This window comes from Lacerta agilis, chromosome Z, assembly GCF_009819535.1.
Source record: "Lacerta agilis isolate rLacAgi1 chromosome Z, rLacAgi1.pri, whole genome shotgun sequence".
NCBI lineage: Eukaryota > Metazoa > Chordata > Lepidosauria > Squamata > Lacertidae > Lacerta > Lacerta agilis.
In genome coordinates this window covers 23,389,754-23,412,578 of record NC_046331.1, presented here as the reverse complement: position 1 = coordinate 23,412,578, position 22,825 = coordinate 23,389,754, and the positions used below count along the sequence as shown (strand labels likewise).

The 22,825-nt window shown below is 43.8% G+C and overlaps 1 protein-coding gene across 1 annotated transcript; it reads right to left on the bottom strand.

The window, feature by feature from the left end:
- Window positions 1–4,754: 4,754 nt before the first annotated feature.
- LOC117040468 (uncharacterized protein K02A2.6-like) lies at window positions 4,755–8,792 on the bottom strand. The gene has a single exon (XM_033138247.1). The coding sequence runs from the start codon at window positions 8,790–8,792 to the stop codon at window positions 4,755–4,757; it is 4,038 nt and encodes a 1,345-aa protein (XP_032994138.1).
- Window positions 8,793–22,825: the final 14,033 nt, after the last annotated feature.

The following is a 22,825-nucleotide window of genomic DNA, read 5'->3' as shown; positions in this document are numbered from 1 at the left end:
AAGAAAATCACTCATTATTGTTACTGATTTGCAGAGCAAATGATACAGTTTTACAAACACTAGGAAAGAAATAGACTGGTTTTTGTGAATAAAATTGATTTTGTTTTGTCTGCTACCAGAATTGAATTTTTGCTGAAGGCAATGCGGAATAAATTTCCCAGAAAGTATTTGTTTACTTGCTCTTTCATCTGAGTCCACTGGTTTGCTTTGACAGTCACTATGACAAAGCTGCTTTTACCTATCAGGAAGATAAGTGCTTTATTACCATTTCCTGTTTACAGTCACAAGGATTACACAAATCATATTTTTATCAAGCAAGTCAATGAACTATATGTAATCTTACATAATTATTTTAGTTTTAAAAATACTGAAAGGGATACAGTTAGAGGGAATGTGTGCATTTTACCCACCTGTTTAAGTGATCAAGGTACTGTAAAAGGTTATTGTTTCTCACTCTTCCAAATGGGATAAAGTGGACAGTGCTATGGACAGACAGGGAAATGTGTGCGCTTAGTCCAAATCCTAAGCTCCCTCAGGTGTCAGCCCATCTTGAAAACAGGTGGAGAAAATAAATTTCCCCAAATTTTCATGAGGGGTTTCTAGTTACCTTACTTAACCTTATGATTTTCCAAATGATTTTCCATTTTCTTCTTGTTTGTTAACTTAAAAATGACCCACACTGCTCATGACAGTGTAATGTTCCTTCCCCTGCTGTTTGTCAGCTGCACTTGCTGGAATGCCTTGGGAGTAATGCCATGTTGCACTTCATTATTCCTGAGGCATTCTGGGAAGTGTGGTTGGCAGTAAGCAGTGCAAGGTTCTCTCCACAGTGTCTCCCCAGCTACACTTTCTGCAAAAACAAGGAAGGTGTGCGAACCCTGAAAAGTTTGGATACATTTATCCCTCACTGCACAAAATAGCACAAAATTGTCTCCTCCCCTAATTTCCAGGAGGGGAATTTGGCCCAGTGTTAATTTTAACTTGTGTGCAGGGACCTCCAGACCGGAGCCTTATTCTGGAGATTCGTTCTTCTTGTACCAGTGGAATACTTCTGTGGAAAGTAATGTGGGACAGAATGATTTTATGGGAGTATTTCCCTCTTGGCGTGCATGGATTGGTTGCTTTCATGCCTGGGTGTTTTAATGCCTGTAGACTGGTGGGAGTCATTGGTCACTAAGGAAGTAGCCGATGAAGTTGCTATGTTCACTGCTGTTTGTTCTATTGTTTTCATTTCAAATTTGCTGCCGGGGCTGGGCTCAATAAAGTTTCAGCTATGCTACGCTGGCATTGTTACACTGGTGTAAGTTTGCCACTAGCATGGTGTGACCATAGGATTGCCAAGCACCATGTGATTCCTAATAGGCCAGACACAGTGCTTCACCTTAATACCAATGGTAGGAAAGCTATAATATTTGCAGGAAAGAAAAATGAGATTTTGAAAAGGGAGAGAAGGGTCAAAAATATGATAGCTTGAGCATCCAGACATCATTTTTCAGTGTTTAAAAGGGCAGGTCCCTCCACATTCAGTTTCTTAAGGCATGCTGCTGTTGCAATGCACAAGAACCTGAAGCCAGTGTTAGTTCAGCTGGTGTAATGTCATATCATATCCAAACCCCATCCAGCAGCAGGGCTGCTGCTCTGTTTAACCCTGACAGAGAAAACAAGCCTTTAAAATAACTTTTTGTGCCAGATTCACAGTCACGTGACCAAGTTGAACATGCTTAGGATCCAGCCTCAGTTCCACCTACCCCCAGTCTCACCTTACCCCCTTTTGGAGGACTTACACCAGCCTTGACTTAGCTGGGATGAGCAAGCTACTTCAGCATATTTTTGACTAAGCTGGGGTTGAAGACTTAAAACTGACTGAGCTGGAGATCTGTAGCATCCTACGGTGCTCTTGCCTTAAGATCCCTTATTCTAATAACACTCCAATCCCCATCAGACACTTCTTTTCCTGAAGTGGTAAGGTGGCACCTATACACGAGGCAAAAAGAAATAAGGTTTTGAAAAATATTTGACTTTCTAACCTTATGTCTCTTGTATATGCTACCAAGATTTAGCATAATTTACAATAGTGAGCTACTTAATATATAGATGTAGGAAAAACATCAAAGTGATGCACAGCTTGAACTCTTGCTAAAAATGGAAAGCTGCCAATACCCATGATTCTGAATTGCTATATTGTGATGTCACACCAGATCTCATGTTTGTGGTGAAAACCCTACATATAACTGCACAGAGAGTGCAAAACAATTTAATAACAACTGATACAGTGGTGCCCCGCTAGACGAAAATAATTCGTTCTGCGAGTATTTTCGTCTAGCGGGTTTCTCGTCTAGCGAAGCGGCAATGCAAACCGCGGGTTTCGCTAGACAAAAAAAAAACGTCTTGCGAGGCAAGCCCATTCAAAAATTTGTCTTGCGAGACGGGCTTCCGCTAGACGAATGCCTTCATCTAGCGAGTTTTTCGTCTAGCGAGGCATTCGTCTAGCAGGGCACCACTGTATAGTGTGTGGTTCTAGGTTTTTTCTCTGTCAACCCAAGAAAGGTAACATTAAATTTAAAATAATTAGTTACGCTTTTTAAATTGTATTGTGGGGGGAGAGACTTGTCATATACTGCTTAGTTTACGGTATCACTAATTGTCATTATCATTAAGTTAGAATTATAGTATACATATTATAAAGAGAATGACTGCATTCTACCATATTCTCAATTTTGCAAACCATAAAAATAAGCATTTGAAAATTTGTTATAGATGGTTATGAAACAGCACAAGATAGGGGTATATGCACCCCCTTTCCTAACAAACTAGAGAAACTACTGGAGTGTACGTGGGTTTCTACGAGGCAAGACACGGTAACAGCAAGGGACTTTATTGAGCTAACATAACTGAACAACAGAGGCAAAGCAACTGCTTATATTATATTATATTATATTATATTATATTATATTATATTATATTATATTACTGCACTAGCCAAAGGCCATGGCAACATCCAAAGAAGAAGAAAAACAAGCAAACAGCAGTCTCTACATATGAAGTAAAACCATGATTAAATCTACCAAAATTTCTTATTACACAGAATAAAAAGTAATTCTCAAATAAAATGTGCAAATTAGACCTCAGAGTCTCTTTTGCAATTGACTGCTAGCCCATCCAGTTCTTTCTTCCTAATCTTCCTAGCTGCTTTATAAGGTGGCATAGAGAGCCACCTTATAAGTCACAGAGCCATCAGTATCACTCGGCAGCCATTTCACCCTCTCCACCCTTGTTAGATTTGTTTTCTTCATGAAAAGCTGTTTTTTGAATCAATTTGTTGGGTCCGTGTATAGTGGACTTTGTAGTAAAGGGTAAAGGGACCCCTGACCATTAGGTCCTGTGTAGTAAGTAATGGCAAATGTCCTCTACAAATAGTTGCCCACACAGACAGTCTCTCTTCATAAGAAAATTCTTTCCAGTAGCACCTTAGAGACCAACTGAGTTTGTTCTTGGTATGAGCTTTCGTGTGCATGCACACTTCTTCAGATACGAAAGCTCATACCAAGAACAAACTCAGTTGGTCTCTAAGGTGCTACTGGAAAGAATTTTCTATTTTGTTTCGACTATGGCAGACCAGCACGGCTACCCACCTGTAACTGTCTCTTCATAAGGTATTCCTTTTTTTAATGCTTATTTCCATGCTTATTACATACAAGAAAAGCAATACCAAAAAGGGGTACAACTTAAGAGGGGAGGGAAAAGGAAAGAAAATAAAATTTACACAATCTGTTAATAAGATAAAAATTATGACAAAAATTTGTGATTGCAATTTCATGTTGCAAAAAAAATAAAAATCTCATCTTTTATACCCGACCTTCCATTTATTCCCTAATATTTTTTTACATAGATTTTCTGCCATATCAAAATACTATTTTTATATTAATATTTTCACACTTTATAAATGTTTATATTATATAAGCAATAAAAACTGCTGGGATCACTCAAAAGCTGCTACAGATTTTAACATGGTATAATTTTGTTTAAGATATGTTCTGAAGGCCTCCCATTTTGATACAAATTCAATTCTTGGTTTATTGTTTATTTTTTCAGATAGACTGTCTAATTCAGCATATTCAGTCAATTTTTGTATCCACTCTTGTCTAGAAGGAATTATGTATTCCATTGTATCATTCATCTATGACTGCTAAGGGCGTGGATTGAAAGCGTAGTTCTGTGAAGATGGCAATGAGGCAGATGGGAGATTTGTCAAATATCTGATTTGAAAGTGCATCGTTTTAATAAGCAGAAACCATGGTGAACACTTAGAAGAAGTAATCAGTCCTATAAAGGCAGTTCCTTACATTCCTGTTATTCATGTTCAGGGACACCTGGAGCTCTTTAGGTGATACTGGATCAAGGAGCGTTGGATGCCAGTCTTCCAGTGTTGGGTCTATTCCAGTTCTTTGTGGCACAAGACAAGAAATCTCTCATCTGAAAATGATCTAAGTCTTTTCACATAATTCAAACTGCTTATATGTATTTCTGAAGGCCTGGGCTGCTCCCACTATCAACGTGATTGGTTGTCAAAAACCCCAAGCTGTGAATTGTAACTCGGACCTTAAGAGCCAATGCCAATAGCCCCAACCCTGATAATGGATATCATGTACTGAATCAGAACATAGGGGCTTAGAATCCTTAGTCCAAACTCAGGTAGACATAGACCACTGAATACATAACACTCCCTTCCCCTTAGGCACAAACCCTCACGCCCATCATTGCACATAGTCCTCAAGATTATGAGAGCAGCAGAGCTCGGCCCCTTGGGTTATTGAAGATTGTGTTGGAGCTGGTGTCATGGGTGTCACCAGTGTTGTTGCCTCCACACTGTCTGGCGGTGCAGTGCCAGGGCCCCATTTCTCTGTACTTCCTGGGAACACAGGGTCCTCCTTTAGTGCATCAGCCTGTGAGCCAGGCTGATCATTCACTTCATCCCTGTGCTTCGGTGTGGTGGCGGCAGCTGGAGCTGGGACATCAATCAGGTGGTGCCACACTTGGTCCACGTGCCGGCGGTGGACCCGACTGTCTGGCGTGGCAACCTTGTAGGAGACTGGCCAAGTTGCCCTGGTAGCAGAAGGGATCCAGGTAGGGCCATCTCCATAGTTCCAGGTGTAGACAGGGTCATCTGGGGTGAAGGATGTGGGGGCCGCTGGAGGCTCCTGGCCTGGAGGCCAATCAGATGCAAGGTCGGGGTGCAGCCGATCCAGGAGCGATGCCAGCTTCCGGTTCATGAGGAGCTCTGCTGGGCTTCGGTCTGTGGTGGTGCAGGGTGTTGTGTGCTGCTGCAGCAGGAAATTTGCTAAGCGCTGGTTCCAGTCCCCCTGGACAATCTGAGTGAGGGATTCCTTGGTGGTCCTCACCATTCTCTCGGTCTGTCCGTTTGTTGATGGGTGAAATGGTGCTGATGTGTCGTGCTGGATTAGGTTGTCGGCCATGAACTTCTGGAACTCAGCCGATGTGAACTGTGCTCTATTGTAGGACACAATGATGTCTGGCAGGCCATGTGTGGTGAAAACCCACTGCAGAGCCCAGATGGCAACCTTGGAGTTCATCGCTGAGATTGGCACCACCTCAAGCCACTTTGAAAAGGAGTCCACAATGATCAAGAACGTCTGACCTTGGAACGGGCCAGCAAAATCGATGTGGAGTCTTGACCATGGTTTTTGCGTCATCTCCCACTGCTGGATCAGGGCCTGGGGTATGGCTGGTCGGAACTCTTGGCAGGTCTGGCAGCACCGGATCCATTCTTTTACTGCCGCATCAATGCCTGGCCACCAGACATAGCTCCTGGCCAAAGCTTTCATGCGGACGATACCTGGGTGACTCACATGCAGATCCTCCAGCACTCCAGTCTGCAGCTTAGCAGGAATTACAACCCGGTTCCCCCACAGCAGGCATCCCTTGTGAACTGACAGTTCGTGTTGCCGAGAGATGAATGGGGAGAACTCGGCATTAAGGTGACCCACTGGCCACCCTCTCCACACCCAGTTGAGGACGCGGGAGAGGGTGCGATCTTTTGCTGAGTGCATGGCAACATCTGTGGTGTGGAGCGGTGGCTGGGGCAGAGTCTCCAGCAGCATCACACTGTGGGCTGGGGAAGGGTCAGCGTCTATGTCTGGCAATGGCAGGTGGCTTAGGGCAGCTGCGTGGCCCAAGCTCTTGCCGGGACGGTGGTGAAGCGCGTAGTCATATGCGTTGAGAAAGATGGACCACCTTAGCATCCTTGGGGACAGGATCTGAGGAGTCTGCCGATCAGGAGCAAAAAGGCCCAGCAGAGGCTTGTGGCCAGTCACAATTGTGAAGTGGCGGCCATAGATGTAGTCATGAAACTTATTCACCCCTGCCACGACAGCCAGGGCCTCCTTGTCAATCTGGGCATAATTGCGTTCCATTGATGACAAGGTCCTGGAGTAGAATTCAATAGGGGCTTCCCGCCCATCCGGCAATTGGTGGCTGAGGACTGCACCGATTCCATATGGGGAGGCATCACAGGCAACCACAACATGCTTGGTCTCATTGAAATGGGTAAGGACACTGTCAGAGGAGAGCAGGTGTTTGACAGCATTGAAAGCAATGTCCTGAGCATGGCCCCAGATCCAAGGAGCTTTCTTGTCCAATAGCTGGTGCAGGGGCTTCGCAGTTGCCGCCTTATGTGGAATAAAAGAGTGGTAGAAGTTCAACAGGCCCAGGAAAGACTGCAGCTCCTGCTTACAGCGTGGCGGTGGAACACTATGGATGGCCTTTACCTTTGCTGATGTGGGGTGGATGCCATCAGCGTTGATCAGGAACCCGAGGAACTCAACCTTGGGCACCCCCAGCTGGCATTTTTCTTTCTTCACCTTTAGGCCGGCATCTTGAAAGCGGTGCAGGACCTCTCGAAGACGGCATGCAAGCTCTGCCTCGGACCCCCCCGCAATAAGGACATCACCAAAATACGGAATGACTCCAGGGAGACCCTTCAGGACATCTTCCATGAGGTTTTGGAAGAGGCCTGGGGCCACGCTGACACCAAACTGTAGTCTCTTGACACGGAAAGCCCCGTGGTGGGTCACGATAGTCTGTGCCTCAGAGGTGGCTTCATCAACTGGGAGTTGTTGATATGCCTGGGTTAAGTCGAGCTTCGCAAAGACTTTTCCACTGGCCAGCGATGCAAGAAGGTGACTCACAACTGGAACAGGATACACATGCTGCTGCAAGGCTTTGTTGAGGGTGCACTTGTAGTCAGCACAGATCCTCACATTCCCATTTGCCTTGAGGCGAGTGACAATTGGGGTTTCCCACCGTGCATGCAGGACTGGCTCAAGGACCCCTTGTTTGATGAGGTGATCCAACTCTGCATCGATCTTGGGCTTCAGGGCAAATGGCACCTGCCGAGCCTTCATGCGGATCGGTACTACAGCCGAGTTGAGGCTCAGTGCAACTGGTGGGCCCTTGTAGCACCCTAGTGACACATCAAACACGGCTGCAAACTCATCACAGATGGCCTCATAGCTGGACTGGCCTATGTGCTGGACCCCGGTGATATGGATGCCCAGTGCGTCGAACCAGTTGAGGCCAAGTAGGCTGGTGCGGTGGCCTTCAACAACCACCAGCTGCAGTGGTCCGCTAAAATGCTTAAATTGGACAGTGAATGTGCCAATGCCCTGAATGGGCACGTGCTTCCCCTGGAAGTCTGTCAAGATAACCTCAAAGGGCTGCAAGCTGGGGGCTCCTCCCTTCTGGCAGATGTGGTGGTATGTCTCAGCAGAAATAACAGAGAGCGCTGACCCGGAGTCAACCTCCATTTCGCATGGGATTCCCTGAATGATCACGGCCACTCGAATCTTCTCGCAGATTGGCTGTGCATTCTGGATAGATGTGGCAGCTGGCCCCTGTGTGCAGGTACACTCCGATATGGCATGGCATTCTACTGCACCTGGAGTCCTGCGGCAACCGTCCCCAGTCCCTAAAGTTGGACGCCAGGGAGTGTCCCACTGCTCCTTCATTTGGCAAGCACATGCAATATGGCCAGTTTTCCCACATTCCCAACACTGGACATCACAGAAGCGGCATGACTGGCATTCATGCTGGCCCCCGCAACTGGTACAAATCACCCCTGCACCTCTCTGTTGGCCAAAACACTTGGACAAGCCAGGGCACAGTCTCAGGACCTCCTCACCTTCCTCACTGTCTACAATCTTCTCTGAGTGCACTGCCTCGGCCTTCCATGCCATGGGTGGGCTTTGCACTTGGCGAATCTCTCTCTTCATCTTGTTGGCTGTCTCTGCCATGAGGGCCTCGTCTAAGGCAACCTGGAAGGCTAGATCTTTCTTGGCAAAAAGGCGCTGTTGTAGCTTCTCATCACTTAGGCTGCACACAAGACAGTTGTGGAGCGTTATTTCCAGGTCGCTGAAGTTGCAGTGGTGGGTGTCCTGCCGCAAGGTCGTGATGAAGGCCTCTATGGATTTGCCTGAGGCCTGGTTTCGTTTGTAGAACGCGTGCTGGCAAGCAATCTCCAATGGCTGGGAAGCGAAGTATGTCCTCAGCTTTAGCATTATTGTGTTGAACGTCATCTCGCTTAGCTTGGCTGGGGCCTCGAGAGCCTGGGGAATCTTGAACGTGGCAGGCCCACACACACTGAACAGCATGGCCTGCTTCAGTACAGGGTCGGTCACGTTATTGGCCACATGGAAAAACTCAAGCTTGGTGGCGTAGGAGTCCCATTTCCCTGGGACCGTGGGGTCAAATTGCTTGATGTGGCCCTGGGTGGCCATGAGGTCCACTCTGTGTGACCTGCCTTGTGGTTCAGTCAGTGATTCCAGCCAGCTCAGGTGGCAGGTCCCCAGTGGTGCTTCAACTCAGTTGAGGCGACAGTCCCCAGCAGTGATTTCAGCTTGTGGAAGCCAGCCAGGGCTGCATAACTAGCCTAGCATCCCATGCTTGTTGCCAGTGAAGTGTACATGGGTTTCTATGAGGCCAGACACAATGATAACAGCAAGAGACTTGAGCTAACATAACTGAACAACAGGGGCAAAGCAACTGCTTATATGTTTTTCTGAAGGCCTGGGCCACTCCCACTCTCAGTGTGATTGGCTGTCAAAAACTCCAAGCTGTGAATTGTAACTCAGAGCTTAAGAGCCAATGCCAGTAGCCCAAACCTTGATAATGTTACGTGATTGGATATCATGTATCTACTCAGAACACAGGGGCTCAGAATCCTTAGTCTAAACTCAAGCTCAGGTGAACATAGACCACTGAATACATAACAACTACAAAAGACAAAGAGTATTTCAGATCATATAGATCTTTGTGAGGGAAATCTTTGAATCTATCAGATGAAAAAAATATTCCTTCCTAAAAGGCCATCTTGACTGCCCTGGCAGGGGTCAGGGTGGTAGATTTATCCTTTTTTTTTAAACACATATAAGAGTTTTAAAAGATATCTGCCATGTTATGTGTGAGGTGCTTTAAGCAATTTTATTTATGTATTTATTGGGATCGAAGACATATAGAATAAAAATACTCATAAATAAACATACAAAACAATAATAAATCATGCAGACACATACAAAGATAAGAAAAGCACCATTCTGTTTTTAAACTAGACAAGCAGATAATCATCCCCATTCCAGAACTAAAAATGCCAAAGAAAACAAAAATAAATAAATAATCCAGTTATATACCATGTAGGTGATAAACTGAACTCCTTTGGAAAGGAATTCAGATTGTACCACTTATAGACTTTTTGTGCAAAAAAAGAAAATGAACTTATGATATCTGGGTTTGAGGATTGAAGAAAATAATGGTTTATACAAAGTGGAATTGTTGAGTGTTATCTTGGAGTGGATGTTTTGAATAATTTTACTATATATAGCTGACAAAGAATCAGAAGTTGTCTTCCCCCACTTTTCTTCTCCCTCCCTCCCTCCCCCACTTTGAGTTTAGGTTTTCATTCAGATTAGTTTCATTTATCTTTGATAAAAATATATTGGATAGTTAATATTAACTGTTGCATATTTTCCTTCAAACTTTAATTAAGTCGGGGTTGTGTGTGAAAGGAATTCCAGATGGTGGACAGTGCACCACTACTGAAAATTTATTGATCCACCCTGTAACAGGTCTCAGCTATAGAAGATAAATGTGAAGCAGAACTTCACTGGCTGATTTTAACACCCAAGAAGAAACATACAGAAGACGATGGTCTAGTTCTCACTGAAGAGGTAAGCTTGCACAAAGGCTGTACCATTTCAGACTACAAGTGAGCACTTACATGGTGAAGTACTCCTATCAGAAAGAGCAAAATTCCTGCACATGGAAGATGGCTCTCGGGGAGAAAGTTTCTAGCTTAGTTTTCTACGTGCAGGGGGTTTGTGCATGCACGTGAAGACACACTGAAATCATGTGAATCCCATGGAAGCTGGCAACTTCCATGAGAACTACACCTGAGAGTTTTTGATGAGTCAGAAGCATATGATTTTACAGCAGGCTCTTTAAATAGTGGTGTGTCAGGGTTTTTTCTCTCTTTAAACTGAATTTAGTGTATTGACAGTTTTATTGTACATATACACTTGAGAAAATGATGCTGCATTATCACTAAATTAAATTATTTGTTTGAACAATACAAGATATTTATTTACAGGTCTTCATTACAAAGGCAGTTATTTGTTAGTAACAGAATGCCCATTGTCATTACAAGAAGTGTGTGTGTGGAGAGATAGGGGGCGGGGATTAACAGGTGCAGGGACCATAGGGTCACAGTACACCTCATGTGCAATCCCTATCAGTGAGAACTAGGTCACCCACTGCAAGGGTTGGAGGGCACATAGTTATTTCAACAGTGTCCTGATATGAGTAAATAACAGCTGTTCATTTGCATGGAGGAAAGTAAAGGAGTGTACTCAGATTGCTAAACCTACTTCCGACTGAAACCATACTTCATCTGCCTACTCCAATCTTACATTTTGTTTCTTGGTTATATCAAATGTGATAAAATGTTGGGAATGTAAGATGAAGTGTTGAAGATAGGCTTTTCTACAGGTAAAGGTTAAGGTAAAGGTAAATGGACCCCTGACCATTAGGTTTAAATTATTGATAAAGCTCAGGCTACAACGCCATGCATACTATTACTTGGAAAATGCCTTACTTAATGCAATGGGCGCACTTCTGCACTAATAATATGCATTGGATTGTGCTGTTATTACTGTTTCTATTGTGCTTAGGACTTATGTTATATGGTCCCGGCAGCCGCTCCCAATCACCAGTCTAGCTGCTGCATTCTGGATTACCGGTAGTTGTAGCTTCAAGTCACCTTCAAAGGTAGCCCCACGTAGAGTGCATTACAGTAGTCTAAGTGGGAGATAACCAGAGCATGTAGCACTCTGGTGAAACAGTGCACAGGCAGGTAGGGTCTCAGCTAGTGTACCAGATGAAGCTGATAGAGCTGTCCTGGGTGAAGAATGAACCCATACCTCCATGGACAGCTATGAGGTCCAGCTCCAAGGGCCTTCTGGTGATTCCCTCACTGCAAGAAATGAAGTTACAGGGAAGCAGGCAGAGGGCCTTCTTTATAGTGGTAAAATTTGTTGGAAGCTGGCAGAGTGGCTGGAGCAACCCATGCACATGTTATTCATGCACATGTTTACTTGGTACACTAATGAACAATTTTATATATATATATATATATATATATATATATATATATATATATCCCTTAAAATACCTATTACAATTTGGTACAAATATACTACTACTACTACTACTACTACTACTACTACTACTACTAATGGGAAGGAGGAGGAGGAACATGTTACACTGGAAGCAAAACCCATTGTGGTAGTGGTGCTGATAGGAAGATGTTTTCAACCCCTTTCACTTATACACAAAATGTGTTTGCGAATTTCTAGTCATTTGAGAGATACTTAATAACTCCAAACTCTGAAGATTTACTAACATGCTTTGTGAAATTAGTCCCTCCCATTTAATATCTTTCGAGATATTCTATGCTATATACAGTATAAAGATTTAGGATGAGACTCAGTGACACTGCATTGCATAATATCATGACTTGCAGAGTTGTTTTGGTGTGTGACTTTGGATGTTATACAGGTTGTCTCAGCAACCTGGATCAGGTCAGGATTGCTAAACCAACACCATCAGATGCAACATAGTGGTATTGAGTAAAGATATTGTAAGTTGGGGAGGGGTTATTATAACGTGTGGGTCTGAAACAAATCCACACAGCATTGTAACAACTTTTTGGATTCTACAGAACCATCTACAGTATAACTTCCTCTTTCTTGTATCCAAAGGGAAACCCTTTATAAGTACAGTAGATGGTGATATGCAACATAAATATAGCATTGGAGATTCTGAAGTGCCTCCACACCTTAAAAGTGAACCAAGATAGTGGGCTCAATAGTGTTTCCTTCCTAGATAAAACTCAAAGCAAAGTTGCTAATTCAGGGCAAATAACAATTAATTAGTTAAACTACATCACAATCCCAGAGTCTCTGTATACCCCTGTAAATAAATAACAAATGTTATTTATTGTTTGCCAGTGTATAAAGAACACAGAATGATTGTGTACTGAAAGTTTTGCATGTGCCAAATTGTCAGAAAGGTACATCACCAGATGTTTTGAAGTTGTTTATGCATTCCAGGCTCTTATGACTACACTGGGATGGTCCTTGTAGACCTGAGTGCTGGGCAGAGTGTACCTACATATGGTAACCTCGGGAGCGGCTCAAATAAACAGTTGTTACTTAAAGGCTCTCTGAGTCATCATTCCTTATTCTGCATTGCATAAATGAACATGCTATGTTGGAACACAGCCATGAGTAGCGTATTCACTCCCTTGTGGCTGGCAGGAAGCTTGTTTTCATCAGCTAGTATATAGGGGAATAGGGCTACTGCTCGAACTAACTTGCTAATAGGATAAACAGCCCTGTGGAGCCTCTCTTTATGCTCATGTTTGTGACATTTGTATTAGTACAGAATGCGCTGTGAAATGGGAGCAGGTGAAAGCTTTGGGCAACTACCTCAGAGTAAAGGTTATAGGCTGCTGCATGTGAACCTGTTTGCGTGTCGAGGTCCCCAAACCACCCCTCAAATGAAACACACTTCACACAGAAATTTAAGTTTAAGGTTTTTGGCATAATTTTGGCCACAACTTTATTAAAATACAAAATATGTGAGTGGTTGCTTAGGCATTATCTGTCCCACTGGGGACAGAACTGACATCCACCCGCCCGTGGAAGTCAGTAAAGGGAAAACACTTTGGGGAGAGAATGGGAGCTGGGGGTCTGACCCTTGCCTCTCCCCTAATGCTCCCAAGGGCTCTTGCGTGGGCCCTGGCCCCTGACCGGGGGATACGGACAAACATGGCAAGCCCCTGGATTCCTTTAATGGAATTCCCCGCACAGCAGCAGCATTGAAGGGGCAGCCACAGCCAACCCTGCCCCCCCCACCAACCAATTAATAACCAATGCCTAACCGCCAACCTTACAAGTTGTGACTAATTGCTACGCAGTAGGTGAAAACCAGATGGCACCAGCCAATCAGCCAAATGGAAAAATTCCTACCAGTCCCCTGCCCCAAAAGCAGATGACCCCATGACAGGCATAGCAAGGTCATACGCAGAGGCCTAATAATAGGGGGGCAGGGCGGGTGATCCGATGCACGCAGCAAAGAGGTATATCACGCTGCGAGCCAAGCAATATATAGTCGCTGGGCTGTCCATCAACAATTGCAACATAGAAATCGCCTCAACAACACCCAGAGCCCAATCACAGCAGTGGCCATCTATACAACCCCACCCAGCAACAGAGGGGTGACTTGCTGGCCTCCACCGCAACACGTGCTCTCCATGAAGGAGAACCTGCTTTATAACACAAAAATGTAGTTTTCTCAATCCAGAATCATTCATGCTTGTCCTCAACATGCTGATTTCAATCTAGAGTGGTTCTAGAGCCTGCTGTCCACAAGGGCAGGTATGGTTACTTGCTGCACATTTGAAAACTCTGCAATAATCTACTTTCTGAATGAAACCAGTCTCTCCAGAACCTAATCAAGGGGAGGATTTTCAAATGCCTATCAAGTCTTTGGCTGAGTTAGTGCAATTTCATAGAATGATCATGAGCATTCCATCTGCTAAGGGAAATTGACTGCAACAGAGTAGTCACATTAGTCTAGCTTTGTGAGTTGAAGTGAAAAGGTCTTTAGGCATGGTGGGGGCAGGGAAGTCTCACACAGGTTCACACAGGTAATTGCTGTATTCCTTCCATGTAAACATGATTGCTTTACAGGATACTAAGCATTTTCTCTTTCCCCCTTTCTTCAGTTTAAATATCCAACCTTTGATACCTACATAGTACATTCTAGTGTACTATAAGTGAGAAAGAATTGTGTGATAGGACACACCACTCCAAGAGTTTACAGTAGGCATTGGTGGCCCTCCTGTCAAGGTCCTATTTACTCTGTTGGATATGGATACAGAGAGGACTCAGACAGTTTTCATTGGGGTGGGAAATCTTTATAGCCCAGCAGACCATATTGTTATCCCTACCCCTTGAGGGCCAAGTTTGTTGAACGGGCAGAGCTGCCTTGATAGTTTCCGAAAGGGTATATGAAAAAATCCTGGGATTTAAGGTGGGCATAGACAATGGCAGAGTCGCCCCCTGAAATGTTGGATCCTGGAGATACTTGAAGGAAAGGTGCTTTTCACATACAAATTATGTGTGGACTCCTAAAAGCATGCTTACTTGAATGTTAGCTTCATCAAAATCAATAGGCCTTCAAAGAAAACAGGTTTAGGATGAGAGTGTTAATTTGAAATTTGTTATTTTTTTTTCAGAAATCTCATTTGGATAAAGCTCCCCCCGCCCAGTCTTTGTCACCCCCTTCCAAATACAGTGGTACCTTGGGTTACAAACTTAATTCATTCCGGAGGTCCATTCTTAACCCGAAACTGTTCTTAACCTGAGGCGCACTTTCGCTAATGGGGCCTCCCGCTGCTGCCCTGCTGCCGGCATGTGATTTCCATTCTCATCCTGGGGCAAACCAAGGTACTATTTCCGGGGTAGCGGAGTTTATAAACTGAAGCGTTTATAACCCAAAGCGTTTGTGAACCAAGGTACCACTGTATTTTTTCCCCCTTGTGCTGCAACTGTGACTAATAGGTTTTTGTACTGCCACTGAAATGTGTAGAAGAATTTCATTTATATCCTATCATTCAACCCTAATAGGCTCTTGGGGTGGTATATTCCATCAATGTGAGAAATTTGAGCAAAGCTCTCTCAGATTCTTAGTGTGAAAAGGGGGTGGGGGGGGGAACGGGACTCGACATCTTGCCTTAGCAGCCACTGTTTTAAAAAATATATTCACAGATCTACACATTATTTTCACGGGGAGCAAACTGTTACAGCAGTAACATGATACCAAGTGCAGAAAAAAATATTTTGCAGTGGGTTGACAGAACAGGGGAACTATGCACCATTCAATATTTACAGGAACTGTAGCGTAGCTTGCGATTCTGTTGTCAGGGACAACATTTGTTTACTCTTGTTAATCATTTATTCTCCTCAAGATTCACTTTTCTCCAGCATCTAGAAAAAAATAAATACTAGATTTTATAATAATGAGTTATAACTCTAATTACCAAAGTAATCAAATGCATATTTAACAAGATCTGTTATGGTGGAAAAACATGTCCTGTTATCTAATGATTGTAGTACTGTATTGTACCATAGCGCACAAACACATCTAGGCCACAGAGGGAGACATGACAGAAAATTCTAATGCATGTGTACTTTTGAGGTAGACCTCAGCCCTTAGCTGAATTGCCCAAACATAAAGTCCCTGTTATAACAATGTGATGTATATGAGCAAATGGTGTTGCAGTCTTGGGTTCGTTGCCCTCTCTCTAGCATTGTAGATAGTGTGTAATAATATTGTCTGTGTTAACCCAATCCTGTACCTGTTCCAGGCCATTTTGCTCAATAGGCAAAACTATCTACCGGGTACTTGAATGCCGCTGCCGCGCCCCTCCCCCAACAAATTGCTAACTTCAGTTTTCAAAAATGGGTGTCTTGTACAAAAAAATGAGAAGCACAGAACTTGAAAGTGCTATTTTTTATTATTTTTAAAAATGCAATAATAAGTAATCTGTTTAAAACTGTGCTCCTCAACAGGTCAGTACTGTGCCCCACTAATGTCTGTACCCTAGACGGCTGCCTAGTTGGCTTAATGATACCACTGGCCCTGACAAAATCAGCTGTAGGATGCAACCATATAGATATACACAGTATTCTAATATAGTGTTTGGAGTAGAATAGACTAACTTGACAATTCCCTACTACTCAGCAAGACTGTGGGGTGTGTATGGTGTGGGTAGGATTGATATTATCATGTTATCAGTTTTAAGATGGATAAGCCTGGGTAAGCGCTTGGACCCCTGAAATCTCACACTGCTGTAGAAATTGGGGGGGGGTGTAACACAGGCACTTACTCAGGGTTCGCGTTTCCTTTTGGAAAGGAGGCATGGCAGAGATTGCAGTGTCTTTATGAAATGCAGTCATGCTGTTCACATGCCATCTAGTTTGGCCCTAAGCTGCTGTTTGAAAAAGTCAGTATGAATACAGGCAGACAGCTATCCTGGTCACCTCGCAGTATACCTTTTAATTTTGATAGAGCCACTCCCTTGGGAAATATATACTAAAGTTAGCAAAACGTCTGGAGGACGTACTCAGCTATTCTGTGCTTGATTACTTGAAACTGAGTCAGAGTAGCTCTTGCAGAAAAAACAAAGCAATCTCACCTTACTACAAGAGCTTTTCAAGTTCATTCTGAGTCATCATGACAAGAGTTTGAGCAGCAGGCTAGACTGCATGCAGAATGTGTGAGTGTGCGTGCGTGCGCGTGCACGCGCGTGCATGTGTGCTTTGAATGAGTAAACAGCTTTGAAACAAGATATACCCTTGAAGTTATGTCAAAATGACCTTGGTAGCACTATGTCACATCAAACTGATGCTGATTAAATGCAAACATTTGCATGGTGATTATGTGGCACCAAAAAGGAGGAACAAATCAAGAACTTTCCCCCCAAAAATATTAGTATGCCTGTCCTAATCCAGCTGAAGTTACTTGTGCTAGCTAAATTCGATCAAACAAATTAATTGCAGCTAAATTGTCCCATTGCCTCAGTGGAATCCATGGGGCAGTCCTATACATGCATCATCAATGGTATCATTGTTTTCTTTTGATCTTACTCCCTAATAAGTGTGCTGAAATTAGAACCAGCCAACTCTAGTTTTGTCTATGTCCTCCCCCTCCCTACAGAGTTCTACAAGGAGGAGGAGGAAGCTGGCAGACCAAGCCACCTGCAAAACTGTAATTAAGAGAGCAGACAGGTGGGAGTTAACTGAGGCTGGACTGGTGTGGGTCAGTTCCAAATGCCTCTGAGAATCCCTTAAGCAGTTGATGAAGGCTGCAGCTCCCCACCCCATTGACTGCTCACCATGCACTAGAATTCAGTGGCATACTAACTGACCATGAGCATTCTGTTTGGCTAATAAGACTAATAGCCATTCATCTCTCTCTCTCACTCCTCCATTAAATGGACTAATAATTCCTATTTAAAGCTTAGCTAGTAACCATCACATCTTCTGACAGAATATGTCCACACAAATGATGGATATATTAATGCATATGCTCTCTGTCTGGCTCCAGGTTTCTGTGGGCCTTTGAGCAACCAAATATCACTGGGGCACATTTATCACCACCCCTTCTATTTAAGAAAAAACCCCACTGTGATTTTGCTCTCTCCTTCCCCTCCCCCAGCTTTTTTTCTTTTCTTTTCTTTTGTTCTGTGGGGTCCTAACAGAGACAGATTTAAGGCAGTATGACCAGTTTCCCCACACAGGTTGCCAAGTTGAGGGGATGCCTTCTTGCCTCCTTCACAGCCCAAATCAGAGGGTAAGAGGTGTTGGAAGTACAACAACTGAGATCATTCAGTTTGTAACTTAAGGGTTGGTTCTGTTAATGTTAAAGTCAATTAGCCTAGAAGGAGACAGGTGGAGGTGTTGCTTAGCATCCAAGCAGAGTGGGATGATCTTCACTGAGGTAGCACATGCTCTTATTAGCTGTATAGTTCTGAGGGAGTTTCATGTCTCCCTGCTTTGTACAAGGCCTGAATTAATAGAGACAAAATCTCTGTGTTTGTTTCCCCTCAAATTATACACTGCTTTGTTCAGTTTACTCAGTACTATCAAGTGCTATCAAGCCTTTTCTCCACAGACTCCATTTATTTCAGTGACTTTGCTAACTAGAAGTGCCCTGCTGGCCAAACAAAGTGTTCTCACAGTAGCCAATCAGTTGCCCAAGGAAAGCCCACAAGCAGGGCATGAGTGCAATAACACTTTCCACACAGTGGAAGTGGAGCCAACAATTGTGGGTGGTAGCCACTGATAGACTTGTCCTCCATTCATATCTGTCAATAGTCAGATCATGGAACAAGCTTCCTTTGGATTTAAAGGACCAAGCTTATGTCCTTCTGCATCCAGCACAAAATAGCATTGTCTTTGTATTGTCTCACAATTTAGATTGTAAGCTCATTGTGCAAGGGACTTTAAAGAAAAGAAAGGAAAGGAAAAGAAAAGAAAAAGATTTTGCCTATATCGCCCTGTGAAACACCATATACATTGATAGCTCCTGTATAAATAAAATAAACAATAGTGATTATTGTTAATGCTCTGGAAGTCCTCCATAACTTATCTGATGCAAAAGACCTACCAAAGAGTTATAACATGAGTTTGGGAGAAAATGAGGTTAATTCTCATATATTCCTTTTAAAGACAAAATAAAAATTGATCTCCCATGCCTTATAAAACAGCATCTAAGATATTTTACCATATAAAGGATTTCACATTAGAAAAGACATCACTGAGAAGAAACAACAAATGGGTTTTATGGCACCTTAAAGACTTACAACTTTTAATAGATTAAACAATGATTAAGAATACTCAACAGCTTATGCAATTAGTTAAATTGAAAGTAACTAGTCCCTTACATTTTTTTTTAATTGGTTCCTTTGATACTTGCAGAAGAATTGCTTATTGTCATTTATCAGAGGATGTTTGTTCAAGCATGTCATATAATCCCGTCAAACAAAACTAACAAACTTTTATGTTGTTTTTTCTTACAGCCAGTTCATACGTTATTTGGAGCCAGCTGATGCATGGAAAAAAACTTCTCACACAAGTGGTGCCTTACGCAAGTTGTGTGTAATGTCAGAGCAGGTACTCACAGAAGATCGCAATGGCTACTTGAGCAATAACAACACAGGGCTTATTTCCAGGGCCCTCATTGGCATTGCTAAGTAACTAGATTAAGATGAGAAAAGTAAAACTTTAGTCAGATTTTTTTAAAAAAAGTGGCTTGAAGAATATTAATCTCTTGGCACTGGAAATATTTGGAGGGTCTCTACAGAAGCATACCGGTAGTTATAAAATGTTATCGTTTCTGGTGGCCTCAAATATATTGACCACTAAAATGTCACTATCTAGAGGAGGATTAAAGACCATTTTAATACCATTTAGTTTTACTTTATTGAGTGATTAGCAAAACTGGAAGATGCCTATAGAACACCAGCACTGTATAACAACAACAACAACAACAACAACAACAACAACAACAACAACAACAAAACAACAACAACATATTTATACCCCGCCCATCTGGCTGGGTTTCCCCAGCCACTCTGGGCGGCTTCCAACACAATGTTAAAATACAATAGTCTATTAAACATTAAAAGCTTCCCTAAACAGGGCTGCCTTCAGGTGTCTTCTAAAAGTCTGGTAGTTGTTTTTCTCTTTGACATCTGGTGGGAGGCATTCCACAGGGTGGGTGCCACTACCAAGAAGGCCCTCTGCCTGGTTCCCTGTAACTTGGCTTCTCGCAGTGAGGGAACCGCCAGAAGGCCCTCGGCACTGAACCTCAGCGTCCGGGCAAAACAATGGGGGTGGAGACACTCCTTCAGGTATACTGGACCGAGGCCATTTAGGGCTTTAAAGGTCAGCACCAATACTTTGAATTGTGCTTGGAAATGTACTGGGAGCCAATGTATGGTCTCGGCGGCCGCTCCCAGTCACCAGTCTAGCTGCCGCATTCTGGATTAGTTGTAGTTTCTGGGTCACCTTCAAAGGTAGCTCCACATAGAGCGCATTGCAGTAGTCCAATCGAGAGATAACCAGAGTATGCACCACTCTGGCGAGACAGTCTGCGGGCAGGTAGGGTCTCAGCCTGCGTAGCAGATGGAGCTGATAAACAGCTGCCCTGGACACAGGATTAACCTGCGCCTCCATGGACAGCTGTGAGTCCAAAATGACTCCCAGGCTGCGCACCTGGTCCTTCAGGGGCACAGTTACCCCATTCAGGACCAGGGAGTCCTCCACACCTGCCCGCCTTCTGTCTTGTCAGGATTCAACCTCAATCTGTTAGCTGCCATCCATCCTCCAACTGCCTCCAGACACTCACACAGTACCTTCACCACCGTCACTGGTTCTGATTTTGAAAGAGAGGTGGAGCTGGGTACCATCCGCATACTGATGAACACCCTGCCCAAAACCCCTGAAGATCTCTCCCAGCGGCTGCATGTAGATGTTGAAAAGCATGGGGGAGAGGATGGAACCCTGAGGCACCCCACAAGTGAGAACCCAGGGGTCTGAACACTCATCCCCCCCCCACCACTTTCTGAACACGGCCCAGGAGGAAGGAGCGGAACCACTGTATAACAGTGCCGCCAGCTCCCAACCCCTCTAGCCGGTCCAGAAGGATGTTATGGTGGATGGTGTCAAAGGCCGCTGAGAGATCCAGCAGAACTAGGAAACAGCTCTCACCTTTGTCCCTAGCCCGCCAGAGATCATCGACCAGTGCGACCAAGGCAGTTTCAGTCCCATGATGAGGCCTGAATCCTGACTGGATCATGGGTTTCCTTTAAGTAGGCACTTAAAGGAAACCCATAAGTCAGCCCACTTCTCTTCCGAGTCTGGATAGACTTGGTAGACACAGAGGGCAATCTTGTGGAAAGATCCAGAGGGATGATCAGCTTAGGATGCAGCTGATCTCTGGCTCAGCTGACTGATTCCTGGCTCAGCCAGCATTAAGTCCCCAACCTTGGCTCAGCTGACAATATACAGGTGTAATTTGCTCATCCATGGCTCAGCTGGTGAAGCTGAGGCAAGTGTAAGTCTCCTTGCAAGGGGCGTGATGGAGGTGTGGTGTGGCATGATTAGAGGGGGAGACTTAGTCTGGATCCTAAGCCTATTCAGCCTAGTCAGATGACCTGGCAACTAGGCCTAAGCCCTAAGCCACTATTTTATAGGACTGATTTACCTCTGCCAGGGACAGGGAGAGTGGCAGCAGCTTCCCCACTGCTGGACAGGTTTTGGATCTGGTGCAACTTTACGCCAGGTTAACTTACACTAGCTTGCTCCCACAATGAGTTATGCTTTATCAAACGTTTCTTTGAATCAACAGACGAATAATAATTCTTTTGCTTTTATTTAATTAATATTTGTTGTTATAATTAATGTATGTTACCTTTTGCCTTTTACCTTTTAATGTAAGTATTATGAAAAGTGACCCTGGTACCAAGTAGTATGGGAAACAGCCCTACTAGAAAAGTTAACCAGCAACCTAAAACTAGCACGGGGGCAAACGGAAGAAGATACCTTCACCCCCATATGGTCCCCCTTCATCATACACACAGCTCAACAAGATAATGACAAAAATCTACCGGCAGCATACAAATCAATATGGCTAAACTGATCCAAAACACCCACCCACCCCACTCACACAGAAAACCAAAGATCACCACAGCCAACCACAAAGGAACAAGCACACCCTACGCCAATTGCGACCTCTCACCGCCAAGGAAACACAAGCGAACAACAGAGAACCAACACAAACGATGCTGACACCAAATCCTACATATACTAAGGAAAAAAAGAAACATCACCCCCCCACCCCACCCTCCCCCCCATCCCACCCACCTCCCCCCCCCTTTCTGCCTAATGTCTCAACAACCAAAATTGATCTGTAAAAATGTTACATGGAAAAATGCGAGAGACACTGTACACTTGTAAACTAAGAAAATCTCTAATAAAAAAAAGTGATCCTGGAACAAAATTCTTCTAGTTGTTTGTGCTCATATATAATTTGAAATCATATTATTGATAATAATAAATTGAAAGGGGAGACAATGGCACCTTGAGTGAGCAGGTAACAACAGGGCATCAGAAATCCATACACTGTATCTGTATTCTTTTGGAGAACATTTGATATTGCAGGGCATTTGGCTTGGTTATTCTTCTACCCTCCCCTTCATTTATTCATTAATTCCAAAATGAGCCAATGTGGTATAGTAGTTAACATAGCTGTCAACTCCCCCCCCCCCTTTTAAAGGGAAATTCCCTTATTCTGAATAGGATTCCTTGCAAGAAAAGGGAAAAGTTGACAGCTATGGTGGTTAAAGGGTTGAACCATGACCCGGGAGACCAGGATTTTCATCCCCACTCAACGTGTGACTCACTGGGTGACCTTGGGCCACTTACTGCCTCTCAGTCTAACCTACCTAACAGACTTCTTGTGAGGATAAAATGCATAGAGAAGAATCACAGACACCACCCTGGGCTCCTTAGAGGAGAAGGTGGCAAGTATATGAAACAAACAAACAAACAAATGTACACCTCACTTTTCAACAATGTCCCCCAAAGCAGCTTATGAAAGCAAACACTACAAGTGAATGCTTGTA

Excerpts from the sequence above, each read along its gene's own strand:
- LOC117040468 (XM_033138247.1), bottom strand. The coding sequence starts at position 8,792 with ATGGCCACCCAGGGCCACATCAAGCAATTTGACCCCACGGTCCCAGGG.